This window comes from Brachypodium distachyon, chromosome 2, assembly GCF_000005505.3.
Source record: "Brachypodium distachyon strain Bd21 chromosome 2, Brachypodium_distachyon_v3.0, whole genome shotgun sequence".
Classification (NCBI taxonomy): Eukaryota; Viridiplantae; Streptophyta; class Magnoliopsida; order Poales; family Poaceae; genus Brachypodium; species Brachypodium distachyon.
This window is the reverse complement of record NC_016132.3, coordinates 6,789,883-6,815,355: the sequence shown is the minus strand read 5'-3', so window position 1 is coordinate 6,815,355 and position 25,473 is coordinate 6,789,883. Positions and strand designations below refer to the sequence as shown.

The window sequence follows — 25,473 nt, the reverse complement described above, 5'->3', positions numbered from 1 at the left end:
AATTACGAGTCGTGAGATACACAAACTATGTGGAGTAGACCATGATAGTTTGGTCAAAAAAAGTAGACCATGATAGCCACGCCGAAACGGGATGGACCCGAGAGACCATTAATCTAAGCGTCGTTGCATCTACCGTCAGGCGCCGCCATAAAAAACACACAAAAACATTAAAAAAAAGGTACTAAAACGACGTCAGATGTTGATCCGTGGTTACTCAGCTCCTGATCGCATACGTTTTTTTTTTTCAGGCGGCTAGGGTTTCACGCCGAGGAAAAGGGGGCAGTATGATTTTTCCTGTTCTTTGCTTTCCTCGAGCGAGCGCCGCCACCGCTGCCGAGCGCCCCAGCCCCATCGCTCCGTCGCTCGTCTTCCTCCTCGTGCGAGCTCCTCCACCGCAGATATCTATCTCCCCTGCAATTCTCTCGTTCCCGACCGTTTCTCCTCCAATCACCCCACGAACAGATCCCGCCCTTTAGCTTCCCGTTGCATATCCTTAATCTTCCCCAATTCGTAACTGAGGCAAAAATCAAGGTAGGGCGGCCGCCCTACCTTGCCCTACCGGGTCCTCCGCCCTTGGTTAGGTCTTAAACAGTACTCCGTAGTTGTTTTAATAGTTTCCTGTTTTACCCTGTTTGACCGATTAGAGGTAATTTAAGTATGTACTCCTCTTCACCTTTGGATTTTAATCCATGTCCCTTTCTTGGGTAGCATGTAGGCACACGGGTGTAAGAATGTAGAGTATTTGTTCTATGCTGATGATTCTGTCTTGTCCTTCTCTCCTTGTTTTTTCTCTAAGAAATCGTTTACCTGCATTCTGAACTGGTTAGTTCTCGAAAACCTTTAAGGCTTTTCGGTCGGTTAATAACGGTATGGTGTTGCTTGGAAATCATTCTGTTGTTAGAAGTTTTGGATGATGTGTTCCATTTCAAATTTGGGGATGCAGTTTAGCAGGGCATATTCACTGAACTAGTCCTAAAACCAGCTGTACTTAAATGCTTTAATGTACCCTTTTTGTGTGTGTGTTTTTCCATTTTTGCAGTGGCGTGCCTACAAACCTCAAAATAAGTAAACATGACAGAGAGCTTGGATGTGCCGCTCAGTAATACCAACGGAGTTGACACTATTCAGGGTGAACAAAGCTTGGGTGTGCCACTCGGTGATACCAAAGGAAGTGGCACTATCGATAGTGGACAGAGCTTGGATGTGCCACTCAGCGATACCAATGGAAGGGCCACTATCCAGGATGAGCATTCTTCTGATGAAATCGTGGATCAGGTGGATACCTTTTGGGATGAGGTAAATGCCAGGCTCCGCATTGCAAGAATTGAAGAAGATATCTCAAGTTCCGTGATGCATTCTGTCATCAGAGGATTTGTAAAAGATGTAGAGCAAAAAGTAGTCCAGCAGGTTGCTTCCAAGGATGAAGAGATAATGATGCTGAATGAAAAGCTGCTGCGGCTTGGACATAGCAGCTTAAGTTTGCCTGAGGGTCGGGATAGAAAATATGATGAAATTTATAGTCTTCGCCAGCAGCTTGATGCCATTTCGAAGTCACTCATGAGTTCTGAGTGGGGGTTTTCAGGATCGCCGTATAACTCTGAAGGTGCAGAAGATGTGAGTAAACATAGAGGCAAGGAACAATCCTCTAGAAATGGTTCAACAAAGGAAGAAAATCCTGAAGCCTCTCCTGAAGTTGTTTTTGGTGATCTGTCATATCTGAAGCACATGGATCGGGATGCTCTAATAGCCCATTTTATTAAAGAGATGAATAATATGAAAATGCGCCATAATTCAGTCGTGGAAGATAAGACAGAAGAGATAATCTTACTAAAGGGGAAGCTCCTAAAAAAGGAAGGATCGAACCCATCTAATTTACGGAATAACAAAGAATTTGAGCAAATGAGGAAGAAAATTGGAGAAGCTATGGCAAAGTTGGATGGGTTTCTCGTGGAGAATAATAAGAGAAGTACTTCTGGCATCAAGGCGGAAGCATTTGCTGACCAAAGAGAGAGGAGCAATATTGTAGATTCTGAAATCCAGCAGATACAAGGTGCTGCCACTAGTAATGAAGAAGCCTGTGGCTTTCGAACTCGGGATTCATACTCTGTATCCATGAAGGAAGATCATGTAAGGAAAATTGGATTGTTAGAATCTGATATTGAAGATGCCAGGATCACAACCATCATTAGAGAGGAGATAGAAATGCTTGTACTAAGAGAGTTCATTAATGAAATAAAAATGGGATTGCATGGTTATGAGATGGAATATAATATGAAGCAAGACATCTGTGCAGTCATTCAGAATGAAGCTGTAGCAGAAGCAATGTTAGACCTCAATTCTTCATTGTTGAAGTGCAATGAGGAAAAAACCTGCGCCGAAGCAGCATCAACTCTACAAAAGCAGGAGATTGAGAATCTGAAGCTAGCTGTGGACTCCTTGAATAAAGTACTAAGGGAAAAGGAGGCATTTGTGTCTCAGATTGAATTGGGAGCAATGAAGGATCATATAGATTCGTTATTCCATCAGCTTGATTTACTAACAGATAAAGTGGAAAAGCAAGACTCTTGTATATCTGAAAAGAACAGGGAGTTTGATGTCATTGTAGGCAGGCTGGAGCAAGCTCTGCAACATGTTCATCACAATCAGATCAATTTGAATGACTTGCATGATAGATTTCGAAATGCTAGTGGCTGTCTAAATGAGGTGGAGAAACAAAATCAAGTTTTACATACCATCATCAAAGAAAAGGAGAATATATTCACATCGACCATTTCTAAAGAAAAGGAGTTCAAAGAATGCGTGACAAGTCTTGTTCGATCCATGAAAGAGTTTGAAAATTTTGTTACAGATCAACAAACTGTCATTGCAAATAAAGTTCAGCACAGTGAATTAAGGTGCTTGTATTTGCACTCATTCAGCATTACTTTTTTTTTTTGTGAAAATGTGCTTATTTTATGATACCAGTTTTGTCTTTACTATGCTTAGCATATGTTCGGTGTTGACATTCGCTTCTAGCTCGTATAACAATTCCTCAGTTGTATTTATGTGAACTAGCATGAGGACCTGCGCATATGCGTGGCTAGATTTCATATATATTGTTATATGAATTCTTAGTCATAGAATTAATATAATTCATCTACCCCTAGTATGGCCAATGGAGGAGATGATTCAGTCTATATGATCGGACTATCGACATATTTGTTTATTTTTTATACCGTTTGTATGAGTAGAGCTGAATACATCTTGTCTATTGATTCTCAAATATTTCAGCTGCTATATAGAGCAGCATTATCAAATACTCCCTCTATTTTCAAACATAAGGATATACCTTCCGTTGACAGTCAAACTTATAGCAAAAGATATTTCATGGTAGATCTAATAAATTAATTTATCACTTAGATGTTGATGTCTTTTGTTATAAGTTTGATCAAACTTTAGAAAGTTTAACAGTTAAGAAAGTTTGATGCCTTAGATTTTGAAACTGAGGAAATATTAGATCATTGTTGGCACTCGATAATCATATATTTCTTGCCATTTTCTAGTAGCATTATTCTATATTACTCCCTCTGATCCTAAATTCTTGACTTAAATTTGCCTAAATATGGATGTACCTATTCTTAAAAAGCGTCTAGATACATGTAATATTTCGACAACAATTTAGGATCGGAGGGAGTATTTTTTTAAATACTAAGGTAGAGAGAATGTAATACCGATTTAGTCTCGTGGTCATGTCCGGGCGTCTGGCTCCTCGAGCCGATTGAAGCGGATATTGTTTTGTTAATTCAGAGTTTGTAAGGAGAAGATACAAGCGGGAAGCAGAGATAGATTGGTGCTATGTAATCATGACATCACTGTGTAGTTCAGCTCTTGTATTGTTGTACGGCATAAATTCCTGGTTGATTGCCTCGGTACCACCGCTTGTATCGATCAAATCAACTGTCACATTTTCCGTATGTAAACAGATATTGCTTGATTAGCTCTGGACCATTATAATTTGGATGCACCATATGATCGATGGTGGAGATTATTTAGCCTATGTGGATGAACGTGATGGTTTTTTGTCCTTTTGTTTTGATTATATAATAGATAACGAGGGTGGCGTCCTTTTTTTGACAGGTTTTGCTTATTGAAAGAACAATGTAAGCATCTCACGAAAGAAGGCAATCTTTTAAAAAAGAAGGCATTGCGATATAAGGAGATATCTGAGACAAGAGGTTCTAATCTTCAGAAAGCTGAGCTTGAGGTAATATATTTCAAAATCCTAACTTATTACTTGTAGCTTCCACTGCATGTATACTGTTTAGCCTGCAAAATGCAACAAGTCTATAACCTAGATAATACTCTAAAGAGAAGCGGTATGCAAGTGGTGTAATGAGCTACGGGTTTCTGAATTTCTGCAGGTGGATTTACTTGGTGATGAGGTTGAGGCTTTAACGGATCTTCTTGCAAAAATCTATATTGCACTCGACCACTATTCTCCGGTTTTGCAACATTATACTGGGGTATCTCTCTCTTATTCATAGTCCATCTTTACTTTCATGTTGAAAAAGAATATTGCTAAAAAAATCATATGACATGGATCTTATCAGAAACTTCAGTCAGATTTGTTTCTCCATTGATGAATTTGCTCTTTGCGTGCCAGTCATGTGCATATGCTTGCTCCATTTCATACTGATGTGCCAGCAGTTGCTGGCATCCATCCAAATAACCTGTTTTTTTTGTAACATTGAGAATATGTTATTCCCCTTATTTACTAATTGTACTCATCTTTCACAGGTTATGGAGACTTTGAACATGATCAAGAAACACATAAGCATAGCGAAGTAAAAAGCCTATGCAGATTTATACCAGCTGATCTAATGTTCATAACAGTCTTGGTTCTATTAGCCTGAAGGTGCAGTCAAGCCGTCTGCGATAGCATATCTAGATGGTTCATATCCCTTTCTATAAAATCAAGGACTAAGTAATGCAAAATAGCTCTCTTCCCTCCGTAGGCAGTAGTTCTGGTAGTCTTTTTCAGCATTTCTTGTAAATGACCCAGCCGTGGTTAACCCTAGATGTTATGGGTTTTGTCACCTGCTGTTCTGCAAAGGTGAAATCTGGAATACTGATCCACTTAATTGACCGGCTACAACAGTAATGGAGTATCTGTATTTTGTGACTGAAGATGTATGCTATTTATCTAGGAGATAATATTAATATGTTGAAACATCTCTGTTTACAACAACTGATTTTGGACTTGCTCTTCTCCCAAATGTCTACAATTGGCATGACAGTATTTGAAACGGGAGTAAAGGTTAGCGCACCTGCTGCTGTCAGATTGAGCTGCGAGATAGTAGACCATTGCGCTGAAACACACATTCAGAATTCCATTCTCGACGATTAGAGAACTCAGGAAAAAAAATTCAACTGAGCATAAAATCACGTCAGGAAAATTCATTGAAACCCTTTTTGTGCACAGAAAACAGTATGAACATTACAGAGCTCTTACAAAATGCTACAGTTTGCCAAGCCTACTAGGTGGGAGTATGTCATGTTGGATCGATTTGTGCATTCATCATATCCATATCTGGAAATGCCAGTACAGTAAGCGAGAAATGGAGACATGGTGTTACGGTTTGCCAAGCCTACTACGGAGTAGAAATCAGCTCGCCAGGTTTAATTACCGCACCACAAGCAGTTGCATGGCACTTTTGTTTTTGCTACAAGTTCACGTTTTGTCGATGTTACGGAATACTGAGTTCTGTTTCTGTAGCATGCATTGTGGTACTTATTCATGCGTACTAAGATCTGCGCCATAAACTAATTACTCATTAAAAATTTTGGTCCGACATGGCTACATGGTCGTCTTCAGAGTTCAGATGACTAGTGGCGCATTCTGGGAGCTGAAAAAGGCAAGGGAAAGAATAGAACCGTACAAACCTGAGCTCTCTGTCTTTCTATTCTCTGCTCCACCGTTACCTAGGATGACATAATCGAGAAACACAAAGCTTGCATCTCGAGAAAGAATGTAATTACATGTTTAAAACCAGTTTAACACAACAGACTATTCAAAACAAGGCCAACAACCGCCAGCCAGACATCATAAGTAGCGCCACTAAACACCCCCGAGCCTAAATGACGAATACACAAAACTACAGGACAAGGAGTCAAAGCGCCGCGGCCCTGTAGCCTCATAGAACTCCAAGATAAGCCTGCAAGCTGTCTCGTTGACCTCGGAAGCCTCAGGTAACCAATCGCCGCATCCAAGTCGAACATTGTGTCATCACCTCACCGCTCCCCTGCTGGTCGCAATAAGTGTCCCCCTTAACTGGTCGATGCCCATCAAGTGCACCCGTCCGACCAAGATGTCGCAGCACGGGATCCTCTGCTAACCACTATCCTTGTCGTCCAAGGCGGCGCGCTGGCATGATGTCAGTGTGCCCAAGACCTGGTCGCTATAGCCAAGAGGTATGCCGTAGCACAGGATTTTCCACTAACCCCTATCCTTGTCGTCCAAGGTGGCACACTGGCATGATGTCGGTTTGCCCAAGACATGTTTGCTAAAGCCAAGGCGTATGCCGTTGGAACGCTCCAACCAAGGGTTACTCAACAAAAACAACGCCTCCAACATGGGAGCGACGTAATAAAAGCGTCTCTCCCGTCTGATCTGGCAATCTGAATTAGGCATTAACTTGGAGGATTGGACCAGATGACATGGAGGTTGATCAAGGCTCCTCGACGACTCCACCAAGGAGGGAATGGTGCCCGAGAGCATCGCCATCGTGGCACCGACAGAGGTAGAGCTGCAACACTGATCTAACCGCGAAAACTCGCAAAAAGTACAACAGTGAAGTCCTAACAACGTCGACAGCCGCACTAGTGCAAGTTTTTTTTAGCAAACATGGTACAAACGCAAACACTCACAAACACGCATGTACAGCGGCAGATCCAGAATTTAAACCATGTCGGTGCAGTAGGTGCAAATAACACTTACTATTCAATTCACAGCCCTAAAAAACACATGAAATTCAAAATGCGATAAATGGATTATCAAATTTTTGTGGATGCAGCTGCAGGGATTGCTCCAACAAACAAATCTCAAATAGGACATCCCCATCTGCAGGGAGCAAGGAGCCCCTTAAACAGATACAGTAAACAGCATTATAACATGTTAGAGCCCTGGACAGTTGTCTGAAACTGGCAAAGCAATGCCCATGAAGGACAACTCAAACGAAAATGCCCATGCAGGGAACCTCTGACTCTGCGACAAAAGCCAGCATTATCCTCCGTGTCTGCCTGAGACCGCCCTAGCCAAGCCACCATCTTCCAACTCCAATGACCGGCACCAAGTGCCGCTATTGAGTAGGATGACGTACATCGTAGAAAAAAGATGGTGGCGTTACCTCGCACACACGTCAAAACCACCACCACATCAGCGATACCATCCAAACCGCCTCGGGATTTAGATCGACCTGGCGTTTGTAAACCCAAAGGTTTAAACACCGAATTTGTTGAATCACACAATTTTTTTAACGAAGATTAACATGTGGTTTCTAATTCTCACGAGCTCTCGATCGGATCCTGATCGACAGGCCGGATGTCATGCACGGCTGATCGGCCGATTCGGTCCAAATCCTCGAAATACGGAGAATCGATAACACAGGAAATAAAACAAATCAATCAATCAATCTAGAGTCGCCAAATGTGCTAATCAAAAGCCAAGATTCACGAGAGAGAGAGAGAGAGACAGCTAGCACGTCATGCAGCTACTAATTTAGCAGTACTCCATAATTAAGGGGTGGCATTAACACAGCACAGCAGGTACGTCATGCATGGAGGAGGGGAAGGAATTAAACGAAAAAATAAAATAAAAAACGCTACGCTCTTGATCGATCGAAGACTCGAACTGAAACTGACGGAGAGGATCGGATCGGATCATCAGAGCCACAGGGCGCCCGCCTGCTTGAGGACGGGCACGAGCTCCCCGGCGATGTGCATGGCCATGAGCCTGTCCAGCCCGCCCACCAGCCTGCCCCCGATGAACACCGCCGGGAAGAACGTCGCCGCCGCCGCCGCCGCGTCCTTGGCGGCGCCGGGCGGCCGGAGCGGGACGAGGAGCGCCGCCGGGTCCGCGACGACGTCGTCCCCGACCTCGAGCACGGCCGGGTTGGCGCCCTGGCCCAGGAGCAGGCGGCGGGCCACGTGGGCCATGCAGCACCCGCGCCGGCCCACCACCACCACCGGCTTCTCCTCCACAGCCCTCCGCACGTCCGCCGCGGCCATGGCCGCCGCCGTGAGCTGCGGTGCCGCTGCCTTGGGCTGCTGCTGCATGGGGTTTTTTGAAGCTTGCGGTGCGGCCGCGGCCGTTAAGTTTGACGAAAGGAATGGAATGAGGCGATGCGTTGGACTTGTGGGGGAGTCTGGGGAAGGGGAGCGGATGTGTGAATTAGGAGTGTCGATCGGCCGGTCAGAAATATGGTTCGGGGTTAGGACAGAGTGCATAGAGAGCGAGCCAGGGGGGAAATGTTAGGTCAGCCTCCTTGTCCCGGCATGCGCCACACATGACACATACAGAGCTACTACGTACTCCTTAATTACCAGTTGTACTGTATATACTCTTGTTTGACCATGCATACATCATTTTAGTTTTTTTTTAGGAACTACTCCGTATTTCTTTCTGTATACACTCACAGATCAATTCGGCGAAATGTGCCGGCAAATTTTCCGATATATATATACAAGGTCAGCAAATTGTTGTGGCGTCAGGTACACGTACATATATACTCCACGTAGTGGTACTACAGGTTAATTAGCGGGCGTCATTGCCGGCGTCACCGGTTGAGAACGGGCGTGTCGTTTCCGTCCCTGCCATTTCAGTAGCAGAGCGGTGAATGCCTCCTCCACCTTGGTGCTACCGATCGATCGGATGATGGTCGCCAGCTATATATGCAAAGAAATATAAGTTCCTTTCGTTGACGGATCCAAATGTACGTAGTACACCTAGCTAGCTAGATCGCGAGCCCCACTTAACTACGGATTACTTAATTAAGATCCAATTAAACAACCTAGAACTTCTTTTATTACCGATGTCCAAGGGCATGTGACAGGGTTGCTGATGTTATCTCACATGGTCAATGGACGAATGGAATGTAATGTTTGGATCAAATAAATGTGAAATCACTCTTTGGTAGGGGCTCCGCGCGACAGGATCGGTTTCTGTTGTGCGTCCGAGAGGGTCCTACCTCCTCTCTCCAAAAAAATGCTCTGCGTACGACATTCCAGGTCCGAAACATATCCGACGAATTTGATCTCACGCCTCATGCTGACGGAGCAATTTGATCTGACGATGAAGGACAAAGTCGGGCAAGCGTCACACGAGAAACCGTCGGACTCATAGCACTGCTCCTCCTCTTTCTTTCTTTCTCTTTTGGTCCCTTCGCTTCGTATCTTTTGTGATCTTGCTCTTCTCTCCTGTCCCGTCTATTCCTCTCCTGACCCTCACAATTTTGTTTCGTTCAAGAAGAAGCCAGGGGCGCCGTGGACAGTTGCGGCGGCGACAGCGCAGGCGAGTCAGGCCTGAGCCGGAGACAAACGACCCCACGACCAGCCGGGACAGCAGAGGCGAGAAGGTGACTGTGGAGAAGAGGTAAACCCCGATGAATCCAACATGGGGTTAGGAGGGTAACCGGCGGTAGAGATGACCACCGGTTCTCGGGCTTAGAGGGACATGGTAGAGCAGACCGGCGGTGGTGACAGATGAGGTACGGAACTTAAAAGGTTCTAAACTACCGACAGGAATATGTTGTGCTCTCCCGTGTGTCATGTCATTCCTCACGGGGAATACTTCGATTCCTATATGCGGGCAGCGGCCTGCGGCCCGACAAAAATAAAAGTTGTCCTACATGGCTATAACGGTTTGTGTCGGTGCATGATAAAAAATCCGGACTGTTTTTGCAACACCTGTTGGAGCTGCCGCCTTCTTCTACCTCGGTCTTCCTCTCGAAACTCTAGTCTACGGAAAAAAAAATCAACAGTGCTCGCAGCGACAAGGCATTGTGATTCTTTTTTGTTGTTGTTGCTGGGTACATATCTTCTAGCATACATAATCATCGTTACCTATCACATCACAAGACCGTCTATTTTCTAAGACCTGACGACGTGCAGTTTGTGGGGATCGACGAAGCAGAAAAAGTGAACCCGAAAAATCAACCTTGCACTTTTCTCAAACGAGGTCTAGTACGTATGGCCTTTTTCTTTTTTCTAGACCGGCAAGTTAAGCGAGAACCGGCCAAGAGGCAGCAAGCGGTGCGTGCTCGTCCGGTCATCCACGTCGACGCTTTGGATCGTCATCTCCTGATCGAGAACGCGTCCACCGTTTGGACCGACTGACTGACCGACCGACCGGCGAAGAAGCGCAAGACGACGATTCGGATGGATGGATGGATGGGATAATAAATCCACGCACACACGGCGATTCGGCGTGTGCGCGCGTCACGGTCAGTCAAATGCAACGGCAGTCGGTTGCGCTGACGCGCGGGCGTGACGCGGCCTCCCGGACGGAGCGCGCAAGCAAAGCAAGCAACCAAAGCCAGCGAGCACATATGCATGCATCACGGCCGCTCGGGTCAGCGGACGGCGAGGGCTCACCTACCGTTGCCGTCGTCGTCGTTGGCGCTGCATCGATCAGTCCGTGCCGTGCGTGCGTGTGTGCCATGTAAGCGTCCAGTCTCAGGATCTTATCTGTACGCAGACGCAGCTAGCGTGGTGGGCGGCGCCTCGGTCGCATGAACATCGAAATCGAATGCAATTTTAGATTTTGTTTAGTTTACGTACGTGTCTGCTGTACCCAGTTTACGTGTTTAATGATGATCAGGTAAATCCTGCCAGGTTAAAAGGGGTTTTTACTTTTTAGGTCCGACATCCGTGGTCCAGCCAGGCACGGCACGGGAACAGGGTTGTCATATGCCTCCACGTCCACGTACGCGCGCATCCTTTCATTTGCCAGTGCCGACTTCTTGGCCGGAAGTTGAACACTTGAACCTATCTCATTTTGCGACGCTGGACGACTGAACGTCACGCTTCTTCCAGCGATCGACAGTTTCCGACCTCCTTGCCCGAATTTTCTTCATCAAACAAACCACGAATAAATGATATCAATAAATAGAATACTCCAATATTTATATTAGTTAAATAGCTGTAACCATCGTACACATCAAAACAGCTCCCGTAGCTCAGTTGGTTAGAGCGTTGGTCTTATGAGCCGAAGGTCGCGGGTTCGAGCCCCGCCGGGAGCACCTTTTTTTGCGCCCTATCTGTGTAATTTTTCGAAATGTTTATTTTCTACGGTTCCTTCTTTTCAAATGTATTCTTTGGCTGAGCAGATGTGAACGTACCTACTAGTTCTTTTCCTTTCAAGGCAACAGCTTCGTACACTAGTAGACAGTCTCTTTGCATCTTCTTAAAAAAAAAGACATAGCCCCTTTGCAATATCTTATATCTGTACAAAAATAAGATCCGCTGAGTATTAGTAGTGTCTAAATTGTCAAACGGGATAAGCCTCTTTCGTTTCTTAAATTTTGAACGGAAAGAACACCGTCATCAGTCGATCACCATAGAGAAAGAAAAAACACAGTTGTCCCTTCTGAGCATTGAAACCCACGTGTGTGAACAGATTACTACGGGCGATGGATGCACCCTCCCCTTGTATGGACGTGAAACTGCATAGAATGAACTCCGAAACCATGTTATGGTCGGCAATATAGGCATTTTCATATTAAATTAATTAGAAAATGATGGCATATAAATAAAGCAGATCACTCCACAGAAACTACACAGGTAACATGGTATTAGACATTTTTCATACTGAATTGATTCAAAAATCATGGTATATACTTACTCTGTCCCATAATTTGTCGCGGTTAATTACGGGAGGGAGGGAGTAGTAGCCTAGAACAAATCACTCCATGCAAACTATACAAATAACACGATATAAAATAGTAGGATAGCTTTGATTGCATAATCAATCAAACTAATATGTTCCTGAACATCAGCACGTAATGATCTTGGTGATTTGCTGGAGGATATGGCATGTCAATAATGAGCTGACACATGACAAACCCCCTACGCCGGTGGTTGTCTCTCAGCGCTTTCTTCAAAGGTCCTTTCCTCTTTTAGCGAAGTGCTTTCTTCAGCGAATGTTGAAGCTTTGCTAGCCATCAAGCAAAAGTGCAAAACCAAGCTGTCTCAAACTCCCGAAGAATTAAGTTATATGTTTTTTTTAGCGAATGTTGAAGCTTTGCTGGCCATCAAGCAAAAGTGCAAAACCCAGCTGTCTCAAACTCCCGAAGGCTGAAAGGCCCGGTACTCGCTAGCCCAATAAGAAATAGGCCGTTCGCTAGCGCTATGGCAACTCCAATTCTGCAAGTCTGACGTGATTCCCGTCCTCCTCACAATTATACTTCCGGAGTCCCGCTCAAGAAAAAATTTAGTTTCAATTTTGATCGCCTGTATTTTGTTTATCGAATCAATAAAACGCTTCGGAAAAAAGAAAGACTCATCAACAGTCAACACCAGCCGCACCTCCGCCGACGCCGCGATCTGGCGGCCGCAGGTCCGCAGCAGCTCCCGCTCCCGCCCCGCAGTACCTGTTCAAGCCCGCTGAATCAAATTCCTTGAGCGGCCCGTTACAGCCTGAATCTGGGTCGTGTACGGGTGCGGCCCACGTGAGCATATGAGTGCGTAATTGCGTATGCTAGTGCCAGGATAAACCCTAGTCCCGTCCATCCGCAGCCGCCTCCTCCGTCTTCCTCGCCGTCGCAGTCTGCTGGCGCCCAGTTTTCTCCCCGTCCTGAGGCAGCTGCGGCTCCCCTTGCGCGCACTCGTCAGGTAAACGATGCTACCCCGGTCCCGATCTCTCTGCGCGATTGATTTGAAGCGTAGGGTGTGCCTAGTGCCGTCGGCGCGGTGAATCGGCAGGCTTGCTAGACGATTTTTTCTGTGCGAGAACGACGATTTGTTCTCTCTTCACACGGTGTTTGGATTCCTTTGTTATGGTTACCACGAGCTCAATTTTTGCTTTTCTACGGGTTAGTGAATTGATGACGAATTTTATAGTACTAGCTGAGTCCATGGGGGGGTAGGATACAGATCGACTTATTTATCTTTTCTAGCATGCCTGATTTCTTCTGGTTGTGCTTGTGGGCTTATAATTGGCCCGAACTGATTCCTAGGCAGCTTCTATCCCCTGGGTCTGCAGTAAGTTAATTGGGATCTACTTGTCTTCGCAGTTCAAAAGAACTGCTATTTTCCTGAAAATTTCCAAGTTCGTGTAGGAAATTTGAACAAAATAGCACTCCCTCCGTCTTATATTAAGTGACTCAAATTTGCTCAAATATGGATGTATCTATGCGTAAAAAACATCTAGCTACATGTAATAGAAAGTCACTTAATATGGGACGGAGGGAGTAGTTGATAATACAGATGAATACAGCTTATGAATGTGTGTATACGAGCTTTAAAGGAATCTGTGTGATTTTCAGGTTATATACTTATATTGGAACTTTCTGTATTGAGGCTTCTTCTGTTACGCTCTCAATCCAGATACTAGTTGCTAGCAAAGATAAGATGTTCGAGGGTTGCCATGATTGCTTTTCATTTTGATTGATGTTCCATACATGTATTTCCTGTTCCTGCTATTTTCTTGTGGTACTGTGGACATATAGTGTGCATGTAGCATTTGGTTGTTCATTTGCGGGTTGTTTGTCCTGAAGTTATAGATATTAGATTTCCGTGGCTCATTTTGTTAACTATCCCAGTGATGTTTGCTTATGGTACTGGTATTCTAATTATGTTGCTCCTGCATAATATCATCATCTCATTGACTTTCCTATCCACGAGTTTGTTAGCTATGTTTGGAAATGAGAAATCGAAAGGAGATAGAACCACAATAGCTCATTCAGAAATAAATTTTGATCTTTGTAATGAAGATATATGATTTAATCCTGAATTGAGTTAAGTTGAATCAAGAGGCCTGCCCTTTTGACACCTGTTTTTTTGTTTGGTTGATCAGGAAAATGTCATCTAATCCTGATGGAGGCAGCAAAAGTCATGCCCGCAGAGACCTTTTGCTCAAGATCCAATCAGACGCCCAAAAGTGTTGGGAGGAGAGCAAGGTTTTTCAAGCTGAACCTGGCAATGAACTTCCGGGCCCTGGCGAAAAGTTCTTCGGCAACTTTCCCTACCCTTATATGAATGGCTTACTGCATTTGGGCCATGCCTTCTCACTGTCCAAGCTTGAGTTTGGTGCTGCATACCACAGACTCCGTGGCTCAAATGTCCTTTTGCCGTTTGCTTTTCATTGTACTGGGATGCCCATCAAGGCCTCAGCTGATAAGCTTGCCAGAGAGATTAAACTGTATGGAAATCCTCCAGTTTTTCCTGCAGCAGAGGACGAGTCAAGTGCTGAAGTGGCAGATGATAGCCAGGCTGACCAGGCTGCTGCTGTTGCCCCAGACAAATTTAAGAGTAAGAAATCTAAGGCTGCTGCAAAGACTGGCATGCAGAAGTTCCAGTGGGAGATCATGAGGGGCTTTGAGATGTCAGATGAAGAAATCGCCAAATTTCAGGATCCCGGTCACTGGTTGACCTACTTCCCTCCATTGGCGAAGGAAGACCTTAAGGCTTTTGGCTTGGGTTGTGATTGGAGGCGGTCATTCATAACCACTGACATGAATCCTTTCTACGATGCTTTTGTTCGGTGGCAGATGAGCAAGTTGAAGAAAATGGGCAAAGTTGTGAAGGACATGAGGTACACGATCTATTCTCCGTTGGATGGACAACCTTGTGCTGATCATGATAGGGCAACAGGTGAAGGTGTGCAGCCCCAAGAATACGTGTTGATTAAAATGGAGGTGATCCCACCTTTTCCTCCCAAGTTAAAGGCCTTAGAAGGAAAGAAAGTTTATCTGGCAGCAGCTACATTGAGACCTGAAACAATGTATGGGCAAACAAATTGTTGGGTATTGCCTGATGGAAACTATGGGGCTTTTGAGATCAATGAAACTGATGTCTTCATTCTGACAGCAAGGTCTGCTCTTAATCTTGCATATCAGCATCTATCCAGGGTCCCAGAAAAGCCAACCTGCTTAGTTGAGCTTGCTGGCAATGATCTGATTGGGTTGCCTTTAAAGTCTCCTCTTTCCTTCAACAAAATCATATATGCGCTTCCCATGCTCACTATCTTAACAGATAAAGGTACTGGTATTGTGACAAGTGTCCCAAGTGACTCGCCAGATGATTATATGGCACTGCAAGATTTGATCACAAAGCCGGCTTTGAGAGCGAAGTATGGAGTCAAAGATGAGTGGGTTCTTCCATTTAACGTTATACCAATAATCAACATACCTGAATTTGGGGATAAGTCAGCTGAGAAGGTGTGCCTTGATCTTAAGATTAAGAGTCAGAATGACAAGGAGAAGCTTGCCGAAGCAAAAAGGATGACATATCTTAAAGGATTTACAGATGGAGTGATGATTGTTGGGGAGTTTGATGGCAGGAAGGTTCAAGAAGCAAAGCCACTGATAAAGAGCAAGCTGTTGGGAGAAGGCTCTGCTGTATTGTATAGTGAGCCTGAGAAGAAAGTTATGTCCAGATCTGGTGATGAGTGTGTTGTTGCTCTCACAGATCAGTGGTACATAACTTATGGTGAAACTGAATGGAAGCAGAAGGCCGTCAGATGTTTGGAAAACATGAACACATTCTCAGCTGAAACACGTAATGGATTTGAACACACATTGGGCTGGCTGAACCAGTGGGCCTGTTCACGTTCTTTTGGCCTAGGTACTCGCATTCCATGGGATGAGCAGTTCCTTGTAGAATCTCTTTCAGATTCGACCCTATACATGGCTTATTACACCATTGCACATCTTTTGCAAAATGGTAACATGTATGGAAAAGAAATATCTTCTATCAAGCCAGAACAATTGACAGATGAAGTATGGGATTACGTGTTCTGTGATGGTCCAGCACCCAAAAGCGACATATCTCCTGCCCTCTTGAGCAAAATGAAGCAAGAATTTGAGTACTGGTACCCTTTTGACATTCGGGTATCTGGTAAGGACCTTATCCAGAACCATCTGACATTCAGCATTTACAATCATGCAGCACTTCTTCCAGAGCATCATTGGCCCCGTGGCTTTCGTTGCAATGGACATCTTATGCTTAACTCTGAGAAGATGTCCAAGTCCACTGGGAATTTCCGAACTCTTAGGCAGGCCATTGAAGAATTCTCTTCAGATGCCACTAGGTTTGCCCTTGCTGATGCTGGCGACGGTATGGACGATGCAAACTTTGTTTTCGAAACTGCAAATGCTGCCATTTTGAGGCTTACAAAAGAAATTGCATGGATGGAAGAGGTTATAGCTGCTGAATCTTCTCTGAGAGGTGGTCCTCCGTCTACTTATGCTGACCATGTGTTTGCCAATGAGATCAACATTGCTGTGAAAGAAACCGAGAAGAGCTACAATTCCTTCATGTTCAGAGATGCCCTGAAGTCTGGGTTCTATGACCTGCAATTGGCTAGAGATGAGTACAGACTCTCTTGTGGAGTGGCAGGCATGAACCGTGACTTATTGGGGCGGTTTATGGAAGTGCAGACCAAGCTTATCACCCCGATCTGCCCCCACTACGCTGAACATGTGTGGCAAAAGATGCTGAGAAAGGAAGGTTTTGCAATAAAAGCTGGCTGGCCAGTTGCAGACACCCCTGATCCTACTCTAAGAAGTGCAAACAAATATTTACAGGACTCAATTGTTTTAATGAGAAAGCTGCTTCAGAAGCAAGAATCTGGTTCGAAGAAACCCAAGAAGGGAGCCGCGCCTCCTCCATCAGCAGAAAACAAGCTCACTGTCGGTCTTATCTATGTCAATGAGCACTATGATGGATGGAAAGAGCAATGTTTGAGGGTGCTTCAATCAAATTTTGATACCCAAGCGCGTTCCTTTGCCCCTGACGAGCAAATTAATGAAGCATTGAGGAATTGCTTCATCGACCGTGAAGCAAACTTCAAACAAGTCCAGAAGCTTTGCATGCCTTTCATCAGGTTTAAGAAAGATGAAGCAAGGAATGTTGGTCCCCAGGCTTTAAATTTGAAGCTTCCTTTTGGTGAAATAGATGTGCTTGAGGAGAACCTGGAGCTGATCAGAAGGCAGTTGGGCCTTGAGCATGTTGAGGTCATGTCTGCATTTGATGGAGCGGCTCGTGCGAAAGCTGGAAGGCATGCTTCTGTGCTGGAGAAGAATCCACCTTCCCCTGGAGAGCCGGTTGCAATATTTATGAGCAAGCAGGAATTTGAAGCCCCAAACTAAGCTCAGCTTGTTAGCAGCAATTTGCTGAGATGCTACCTTATTTTTGTCAGACATGTTAAATGTTAAAGTTACATTAGCTTGAACTTTCTACAGTACTTGTTTTTGTTTAGGACTGAATTTACTCTTCCGCTGTGAACAAGAGTTTGTCGAGTTGCTTAGCACAGATTATTTTCACTTGATACTGTTTGCTGTTGAGGGAATTCACAGAGCTATTTGCTGTTTAAGAAGGTTTCTTCCGTGTACTGTGCAATTTGGCAAGTTCTGTTTATCTCATCTGCTTACCGAAGCTTTTACTTGTTACCCTTGTTTTCCTGTGGGTGGGCGGTAGTGGGGGTGAGGTTTCTTCTTGTTTCCTGCTTCCCTTTCTGCGATGTGGCCATCGATTTGTTCCTGGTTGCTTCTTCCTGTTTGACCTGGAGCTCGCAGTCGCACCTCTTTTGCTTAGCGTTCTACTTGTGATCCTGGAGGATTTGGCCCAACTATGAAGTTTGTCTTGTAGGAATGTATCACAGCTGGTATGTCTCGTGTGTTCATATTATTAATTTTTGTCTTCGCATTCTGTTTCGTCACTTATGTTCGCTGTACAATTGTTTCTGCACTTCGGTAGTTCTGCTTTTCAGAAAGGAACTTGTGATGTGGAGAACGTTCTGTTTCTGTTATGTAGTGCATTTGCTTCAAGAACAATGTTGAAAAGGGCAGATTATTGTACTATTCTGTGTGAGGACTGAAAGATGTGAATATATAATTGGAATTGTAGCTGTGTCAATATTAATGAAGCTCTATAGGGTGAAGTTATACAATTGCGGTTATTACAAATCCACCTCGGAAATTCTTTGATTTGGGCTTTCAATTAAATGATGTGCATCTGCCATGTATTTGTTCTTGGTACATTTGGAGATCTGAGTCTGTACATATGCAACCGTTCTGCTTGTGTTTTATTTTATTGTGTTGGTCATAATTTTTTATAAAGTTCTTGAGAAGCAATTTTGTTTCTGAAAGAAGTTTATGTTAATCATGGTTTATTTCTTCTTGTTACAGGTGTGAGGGGTTTTCTACTTACCAAAGGACATATGACCTGATACATGCCAACGATGTCTTCCGTTTATACTAGAACGAGTGAGATTTGCAAAACCAAATGTGAGATCCTAAATTGTAGACCTTGATGGCTGATACTTACCTGATTATTGAAAAATAGGTGCAAGTTCGAAGATATACTCCTTGAAATGGACCGGATCTTATGCCCAGAGGGCGCAGTTATAATCCGTGACAAGGTTGATGCTCTTGTAAAGGTGGAGAAAATAGCCAACGCCATGAGATGGAAAACAAGATTGGCCAACCATGAGGGTGGGCCTCGTGTGCCTGAGAAGATGCTCGTTGCAGTTGTAAGCAATATTGGGCTGCCGAAAGCAAGAGCCACTAACATGCCCAGACTATTTTTCTCCAGTCTCCTGGGTAACTTTGTCCCTGTCAGCATTCGTTGCAAGAACACACTACCTACCGTACAGGTTTAAGTTGCAGGTTGATTGACGACCCGTTTTGATCAGTAGGCAGTAGCCTTGCCAGAACCTGGGGTGTGGGTTTAGTGTTACGATCAGGATGGATTCACTAGATTCACAAGATTTAAGTGCCGTCGATCTCTTTTCTTGTTGGCGGCGAGAGTTTTCGTATTTTCTTCTTCTTTTCGTGTCTTCTTAAAATTGAAATCTTGAGATCGGATATTTCTTCCCCCTTCAGACTGGTATTGCTGTTTACGCTGTCATTTCTGGAAGAAATCATCTCAGGTTGTCGAATGTAAAATGTTTTTTTTCTGGAGCCAAACGTTTTAAGGCCAGTAAATGGGATTAAATGTTTGATCGGTGGTACTTAGGGGCGCTGATTGCTGCATGACCAGTGGTAGGTGCTACGCCGATTTTTGCCAGTAATTTGGTTTGCAAGTTCATGTGACGTGATAGGCATAGTGTCCCTTGATGTTAACAATTTGTTCTGTGTACCTCCATTTTGGTTTTTAAATTTCAGAAGAAATGCAATGATAGTGATAATTGTGTGCACATTGATTTTGGTGATATCGTTGTTAATTGACCATGCTTTCCTTATAACAGAGAAGGAATTGCTCCTTCAACCAGGGAAGGAGAAGGATGGGAGGCTGGACACGGCGATCTGATAGGAAGAATAGCATGCTGATGACTGTTTATGTCTCTGATATTGATCAACAAGTAAGCATACTAAATAGATGATGATATTTGGATTGGTTCTTAAATTATCTTGTTATTTAATTGTGTTCCTGCTGCTTTGTAGGTTCCTTGGTCTCGTACTATTTTATGCCAAATTTCCTTGAAAGCTTTGAAATGGTAGAGAAGGAGAAAGATAGTTTTCTTTAGTATTTTTTCATGAGTGTATTACAAATGATAACAGTGATGTGTATCCAACTAATCTTTTGTTGTTTGGCAGTAAAAAAGTAGTCGAAGACACGCTTGTTCTAGGGATTTGGTGGCCGAGAGACCACCACTGGCTGACCCAAGTGGTTGAGGTCCCGTGTTTGTTTCTTTTTGAAGGTACTGATTTCCTCATGGCGGGCCAGCACACCGCTGCCTGCAGAGCACTTACCAGGAGGAAAAAGGCATGGTGGGCGAATGCCATGGGCAACATCCACATGCACTGCTGGCAGGTACTATTTTACTGGCAAGAATGTATTTGCTTATCCACTTCTGTTATTTGCGTCTTCATATAGAAAGCTCTTCTTTTCTTCCCCAGATTGATGAATACATTATATTCTGGCATTACCATGTCATTTACACGAAAGGCCCTAAAACTGAGGGCGATTGCAATGTTTTTCTTTTCACTTTTACGTTGTTGATGGCTGAAGTTTTGAAGCTATACATCAGTAGAAGAATCTTGGCACAAATTTGAGCGTTGTTGTATCATTTGTTTTTAAACTGCTGTCACAAGAAGCTGTTTAAAATGTGTCGGTTGAAACCTGCAAACTATTGTGGTGATAGTGAAAAAGTTGGTATATGTTCTACACAAATACGACACGACCTTTAATCATGTCGTGTTGAGATCTAGAAGAAATCAGGAGTGCACTGATCCAGAATTATGCAATACTTGGCCTCCAATTAGGAGGCAGGTATGAGATTTTTGCTGCTGGAACTACTTGCTTCTATGCATTCAGTTTTTTCCCCTGCTGCCTGGATTAGTGCATCTTTGGATACTAATGAACAGGAAGATGAGACTGATGCATTCATGCCAGCTACCAATGTTCTTCGGTTGATATATCATTGTTCTATTAGTGAAATTTTAAAATTTACATTACATCTTATGTTAATGTCGTTAGATTTTTTAATTTTAGCTTTTGCTTGTTATGAGTGGATAGCTCAGACAAGCTTCTCTTAATTCGGTCAGAAGTTCCCGTGACTAATATGCAGAAGGGCTGATTAATCCGATCATGAGATCAAATGGTTCATAGAGGTCTTACTAATACTTCCTTCGGTGGTCATGTATGTGACTTTTGATTGCTTGCTAGTTCTTGAGTAGCTCAAGAAGTAGTGCCAACAGTTATTCGACATGATAGTTTATGGAACACTCCATAAACCAGTGGACAGAGAGCTCTTCCCTCTGCTAAATCAAAAGGTGTCGTTCGCAGTAGCCCCCAAACAGGCCAAACTCAAACTTCGCTTAAGTTGACAAGCAAAAGCTGGCCAAAACATGGAGGTTAATTTATGTTACGAGATGATTTTGGCGTGGTCTAAGACAGAGACGAGAGACTGATGTGTCGTATGTCATGCAATTATGCAAACAGTTGCTTGCCTGCTCTTGTCGGGTGCCTTTTGCTCTCAGCGAAGCGAATTTAAGAAGGCCCGGCCCTGTGACACTGCAAATTCTGAATAATACTCTGGTTCCGGGTTTACAAGGCCTACAGGCTACAGCCGTACACGGAGTTTTATACCGAAATCTGACAAAAAAATTCATTGGTGACATGAGATTATTATGATACAAAAGATATATCGTTATATTTGTATTGAAAAACTCTTTCTAATGTTATAAATTTATTTTTTATATAATTGTTCGTCAAAGTTTGGCACAAATTACAATACATGTCTTGTAAATCAGGAAGTGGTACAGACTATTTGGAAAACATTTGTTTTTTGAAGAATCTGTAGACTACTCTCGCTGGGCTGGGCTGGGCTGGCCTGGCCTTCCTTGCAGTTGCTAGTGGTCAGTTGCAGCTTCACAAACGGGAGAAGTGGAAAGCACGGGGCAGCGATGGCGCTTCAGTTCGGCATAGGTTAAGGTTTCGGAGGGCGGCAAGCCGGCAACTCGCAAACCCTCTCTAGATCCATCCCGCGAGCCAGCGAGCGACGGAGAGAGAGCGAGGAGTCGAGGAAAAGCTGCAGCCCGCAGGGATGGTGATAGACGATCCACTCGACTTCGAGGGAGAGAACGACCCGCTCCTCTCCGCCCCGCGCCCCGCCAAGAGGTAACCCGGCAGCCCCGTGCTCCTCCTCCTCCTCACCCCTTGCAATTCTTTCCAGTCCCGTTTTCGTTTTTGTTTGTTGATTTCGGCGGGGGCACGTGGATAGGATGTTCCCTTAGATTTGATTGTCTGAAGCTTTCTAATTTTCGTAGAACAGACATATAACATTTAATATTTATATTTTATAAGCATTGTGTGCTTTGTGCATGTTGTGGGTTAGTAGTTCAGGCTGAATGTGAAGATAAGAATTGTGAGTTGCTTTCATAAGATCTGACAACGGCAGCGGGTACGACAACCCTTTGACGGGGAAGAGTCTGCCTTCGTTGCGCCTAGGCACGCACGTCCCGGATCTTGGAGAGCACCGTGGCGTCGTCGAGATCACTAGCGACGTGGAACTTCTCGTGCGGCTCCTTGAGGACATGGTCCTCCGCCGTAGCGAGTCGACGGCAACCCCGCGCTTGGAAAGGAAGGAGCACAGGTCGATCACCTCCACGACGGTATGTACGATCATTTCCTCCGCTGCAGCCATTGCTGCAACAACTCGAACCCAGCCTAACCGTTAAGTTCTCTAATGTGAAGTTGGAACCATGTCGTAAAGGCAAACTCAGATGGGATACGTGCCAGAAGTCCACGAGACGGCGCTGCCGGGCCCTCGGGGGCGTTCCAATTCCTTTCTAGTTTTCCTTGGGCTTGGACGATCAGGAAGAGCGAATCAGAGAATGGATTTTTTTAGTGGAAAAGAGCGAATGGTGGATGCTCTAATGTGTTATGGGTCGGACTTCGAAGTGAGATGGGCTATTGGTTCCTCGTCGTGGGCCAAACTGAGAAGCAGAAGGGGTGGTTGATTCTCATTGGCCACGACCGTCCACCAACAGAGACACCACACGGGAGCGCACGATTTCGGCGGCGGCGGAAAGGAGAGGAAAGGCGGCCGCTTTTACGCACCCACCACACACCAGCGGCAGCGTCACATGAAAGGTATGATTCTCTACTCGATTGCGGAAATCTTCCGCAGATTATCTCAGTATTTGCCTTCTGTGACTTATTGCGCTTGATCTCTTGCCATTTTCGTCATCTGCTTCCGTGTGAGTTCTGTCATCTGTGGTGGCGGCGGAGTTTAGTTATTCTTGCTGGGATTGCTTTGGTATTCTGCTCATAATTCGAGCATAGGTGGTGTAGTTTTTTCGTGTTCGTTTAGTACCGGAGATGATTAATCTCGGGGTTGGTAGTTAGGTACATGGACGAAGGACAAAAAATTCTTTAGGTAGGGCGATTCTGTTGGGTTCGTTGCATAGGAAACAAAAATTTTCCTACGAGAAGTGCGGAAGAAACCCAAGAATATATATACTAGATGTATGTAACGAGAGGGATCATGAACACCATACCCTCGTAGACCGCTAAGCGTTACGATCACGAGATCGTTGTTGGTGTAGTGGAACTTTCAATGAGATCAATCTCAGTGCCGAACGGACAGCACCTCCTTGGTATCCACACGTTCAGCTTCACGTTATCTCCTCCTTCCTCGATCCAGCAAGCGAGAGGGAGAGGTAGACGAGATCCCGGCAGCACGACGGCGTGGTGACTATGGTGAATATTCTCACGGGCAGGGCTACGCCGTGCGCGTGAGAAGAGGAGGAGAGGAGGGCTCAGGGGAGAGAGACCCAACTGAAAGCTTGGGGTGTCTCTCTCCCTTGCCCCCCCTTCTATTTATATAGGGGTAGAGGAGGCGTGGCCGGCCAGGACTATCCCGCGGCCAGGACTTTCCGGCGGCCAGGACTCTCATGCGGCCAGGACTCTCCCGCGGCCAGGACTCTCCTCCTGGCCGCATGGGCCCTGTGGGCTAGCCCCTCGGCCCATTAAGGCCAGGGTGCTCCCTCACAGGCCCATTTAGCCCAGGGATAGGTGGGCCTCAAGGTGGAACCCTCCGGATCCCTCCGGAACCTTCTAGAAGCTTCCCGGTCAAAACCGGGAAATATTCCAAACTTTCCAGAACCCTGAAAACAACTTTCCATATATAAATCTTTATCTCCGGAACATTCCGGAGCTCCTCGTTGCGTCTAGGATCCCATCCAAGACTCCGAATCATAATTCGATATCATCATCATTTATCTCATCTAACCCAAGCAACATGAAACGTTAAGTGTGTGACCCTACGGGTTCGAGAACATGTGGACATGATCAAATATCAATAACCAATAGCGGGACCTGGATGTCCATAATAGTTCCCACATATTCCACGAAGATCTCATCGGTTGAACCACTATGTCGAGGATTCAATTAATCCAGTATCCAATTCTCTTTGTCTCGCGATATATTACTTGCCCGAGATTTGATCGTCGGTATCGCCATACCTAGTTTAATCTCGTTACCGGCAAGTTCTCTTTACTCGTTCCGTAATATAATACCCCCGCAACTAAACACATTAGTCACATGCTTGCAAGCTCATTAGGATGTTATATTACCGAGAGGGCCCAGAGATATCTCTCCGTCACAAGGAGTGACAAATCCCAGTCTTGATCCATACAACCCAACAAGCACCTTCTGGGATACCTGAAAAACACCTTTATGATCACCCAGTTACGAGATGACGGTTGATGCCCACAAAGTATTCTTCCGGTACTAGGGAGTGGCATGATCTCATGGTCTAAAGAAATAATACTTGACATAATAAAACATAAGCAACTTAAACTTAAGTGACACGATCAAAAACTATGTTTAGGTTTGGGTCTGTCCATCACATCATTCTCCTAATGATATGACCTCGTTATTAAATGACAACACATGTCTATGGTTAGGAAACCTTAACCATCTTTAATCAACGAGCTAATCTAGTAGAGGCGTATTAGGGACACGGTATTTGTTTATTTATCCACACATGTATTTGAGTTTCCAATCAATACAATTATAGCATGGGCAATAAACATTTATCAAGAACAATGAAATATGATAATAACAAATTTATTATTGCCTCTAGGGCATATTTCCAACAGATTCGTAGAACACACATATAACATTTAATATTTATATTTTATAATTGTAAACTGTATTTTAATGTGCTTGTTTGTATTTTTATTAATTCTTACAACATTTTGTTTTTAACATTCAATATTTCAATAATTTCATGCAAAAACAATGTCGCATCGTATACAGGTATAAACTATCAAGTGTGTAATAATATTAATGCTATGTATTTTTCTAATAATCCAATGTTTCAAGCAAGCATAAATACATGGAGGTGAATTATGAAGTTAGGTTTTTACAAGAGTAAATATATAGTTATATTTTTCTCCAGAAAAATCTGCATACTTATATGCTTAACAAAATAGATATTCGGGTTTGTTATACCCAAATTGCATGATTTTTAGTTAGAGATAAGTTGATTGTTCAGCTGTTGGATCTTGATTGTGTTTTAAAATTCGCAGCGAAAGGGAAATGAGTGACTTTAATACTATCGACCAAGAATTAAATCTTTTACTTAAAAATTCAGGCGCCTGAGATATGGACACACCCATAGATATTTGGCAAAATAAAAAGGGTAAATTTTAAGAAACCACAGTTTTGGGGTCCCGTCTCACTAGTTCCCGGTTTTTGCTAATTTGCCAACAGATATCAACTGGCCACAAACTTTTTACATCACACGAATTATTAAACTACCTT

At 44.2% G+C, this 25,473-nt stretch overlaps 4 protein-coding genes and 1 non-coding gene across 6 annotated transcripts; 4 read left to right on the top strand and 1 right to left on the bottom strand.

Moving 5' to 3' along the window:
- Positions 1 to 251: 251 nt before the first annotated feature.
- Positions 252 to 5,227, top strand: LOC100824485 (WPP domain-associated protein). 2 transcript variants are annotated; one of them, XM_010232381.3, is made up of 5 exons: positions 252 to 576; positions 1,040 to 2,894; positions 4,117 to 4,243; positions 4,401 to 4,502; positions 4,777 to 5,227. In XM_010232381.3, the coding sequence occupies exons 2-5, from the start codon at positions 1,072 to 1,074 to the stop codon at positions 4,825 to 4,827; spliced, it is 2,103 nt and encodes a 700-aa protein (XP_010230683.1). In that variant the 5' UTR covers positions 252 to 576; positions 1,040 to 1,071; the 3' UTR covers positions 4,828 to 5,227. The 2 variants fall into 2 exon arrangements, with proteins under 2 accessions (XP_010230683.1, XP_014755116.1); XM_014899630.2 differs by having other exon boundaries at positions 252 to 646.
- Positions 5,228 to 7,687: 2,460 nt separating this feature from the next.
- On the bottom strand, positions 7,688 to 8,483 carry LOC100823972 (monothiol glutaredoxin-S3). The gene has a single exon (XM_003565513.4). It carries the CDS (start codon positions 8,311 to 8,313, stop codon positions 7,921 to 7,923), a length of 393 nt encoding a protein of 130 aa, XP_003565561.3. The 5' UTR covers positions 8,314 to 8,483; the 3' UTR covers positions 7,688 to 7,920.
- A 2,719-nt stretch (positions 8,484 to 11,202) lies between these two features.
- On the top strand, positions 11,203 to 11,276 carry TRNAI-UAU. The gene has a single exon. It is a non-coding gene; the product is annotated as a tRNA-Ile (tRNA).
- Positions 11,277 to 12,712: 1,436 nt separating this feature from the next.
- LOC100822013 (leucine--tRNA ligase, cytoplasmic) lies at positions 12,713 to 17,572 on the top strand. Its single transcript, XM_003566211.4, has 2 exons — positions 12,713 to 12,867; positions 14,051 to 17,572. Exon 2 carries the CDS (start codon positions 14,055 to 14,057, stop codon positions 17,343 to 17,345), a length of 3,291 nt encoding a protein of 1,096 aa, XP_003566259.1. The 5' UTR covers positions 12,713 to 12,867; positions 14,051 to 14,054; the 3' UTR covers positions 17,346 to 17,572.
- A 152-nt stretch (positions 17,573 to 17,724) lies between these two features.
- Positions 17,725 to 20,439, top strand: LOC104582527. The gene is made up of 7 exons (XM_010232380.3): positions 17,725 to 17,860; positions 18,384 to 18,461; positions 18,541 to 18,727; positions 19,445 to 19,558; positions 19,641 to 19,693; positions 19,794 to 20,010; positions 20,097 to 20,439. Exons 3-7 carry the CDS (start codon positions 18,569 to 18,571, stop codon positions 20,250 to 20,252), a joined length of 699 nt encoding a protein of 232 aa, XP_010230682.2. The 5' UTR covers positions 17,725 to 17,860; positions 18,384 to 18,461; positions 18,541 to 18,568; the 3' UTR covers positions 20,253 to 20,439.
- Positions 20,440 to 25,473: the final 5,034 nt, after the last annotated feature.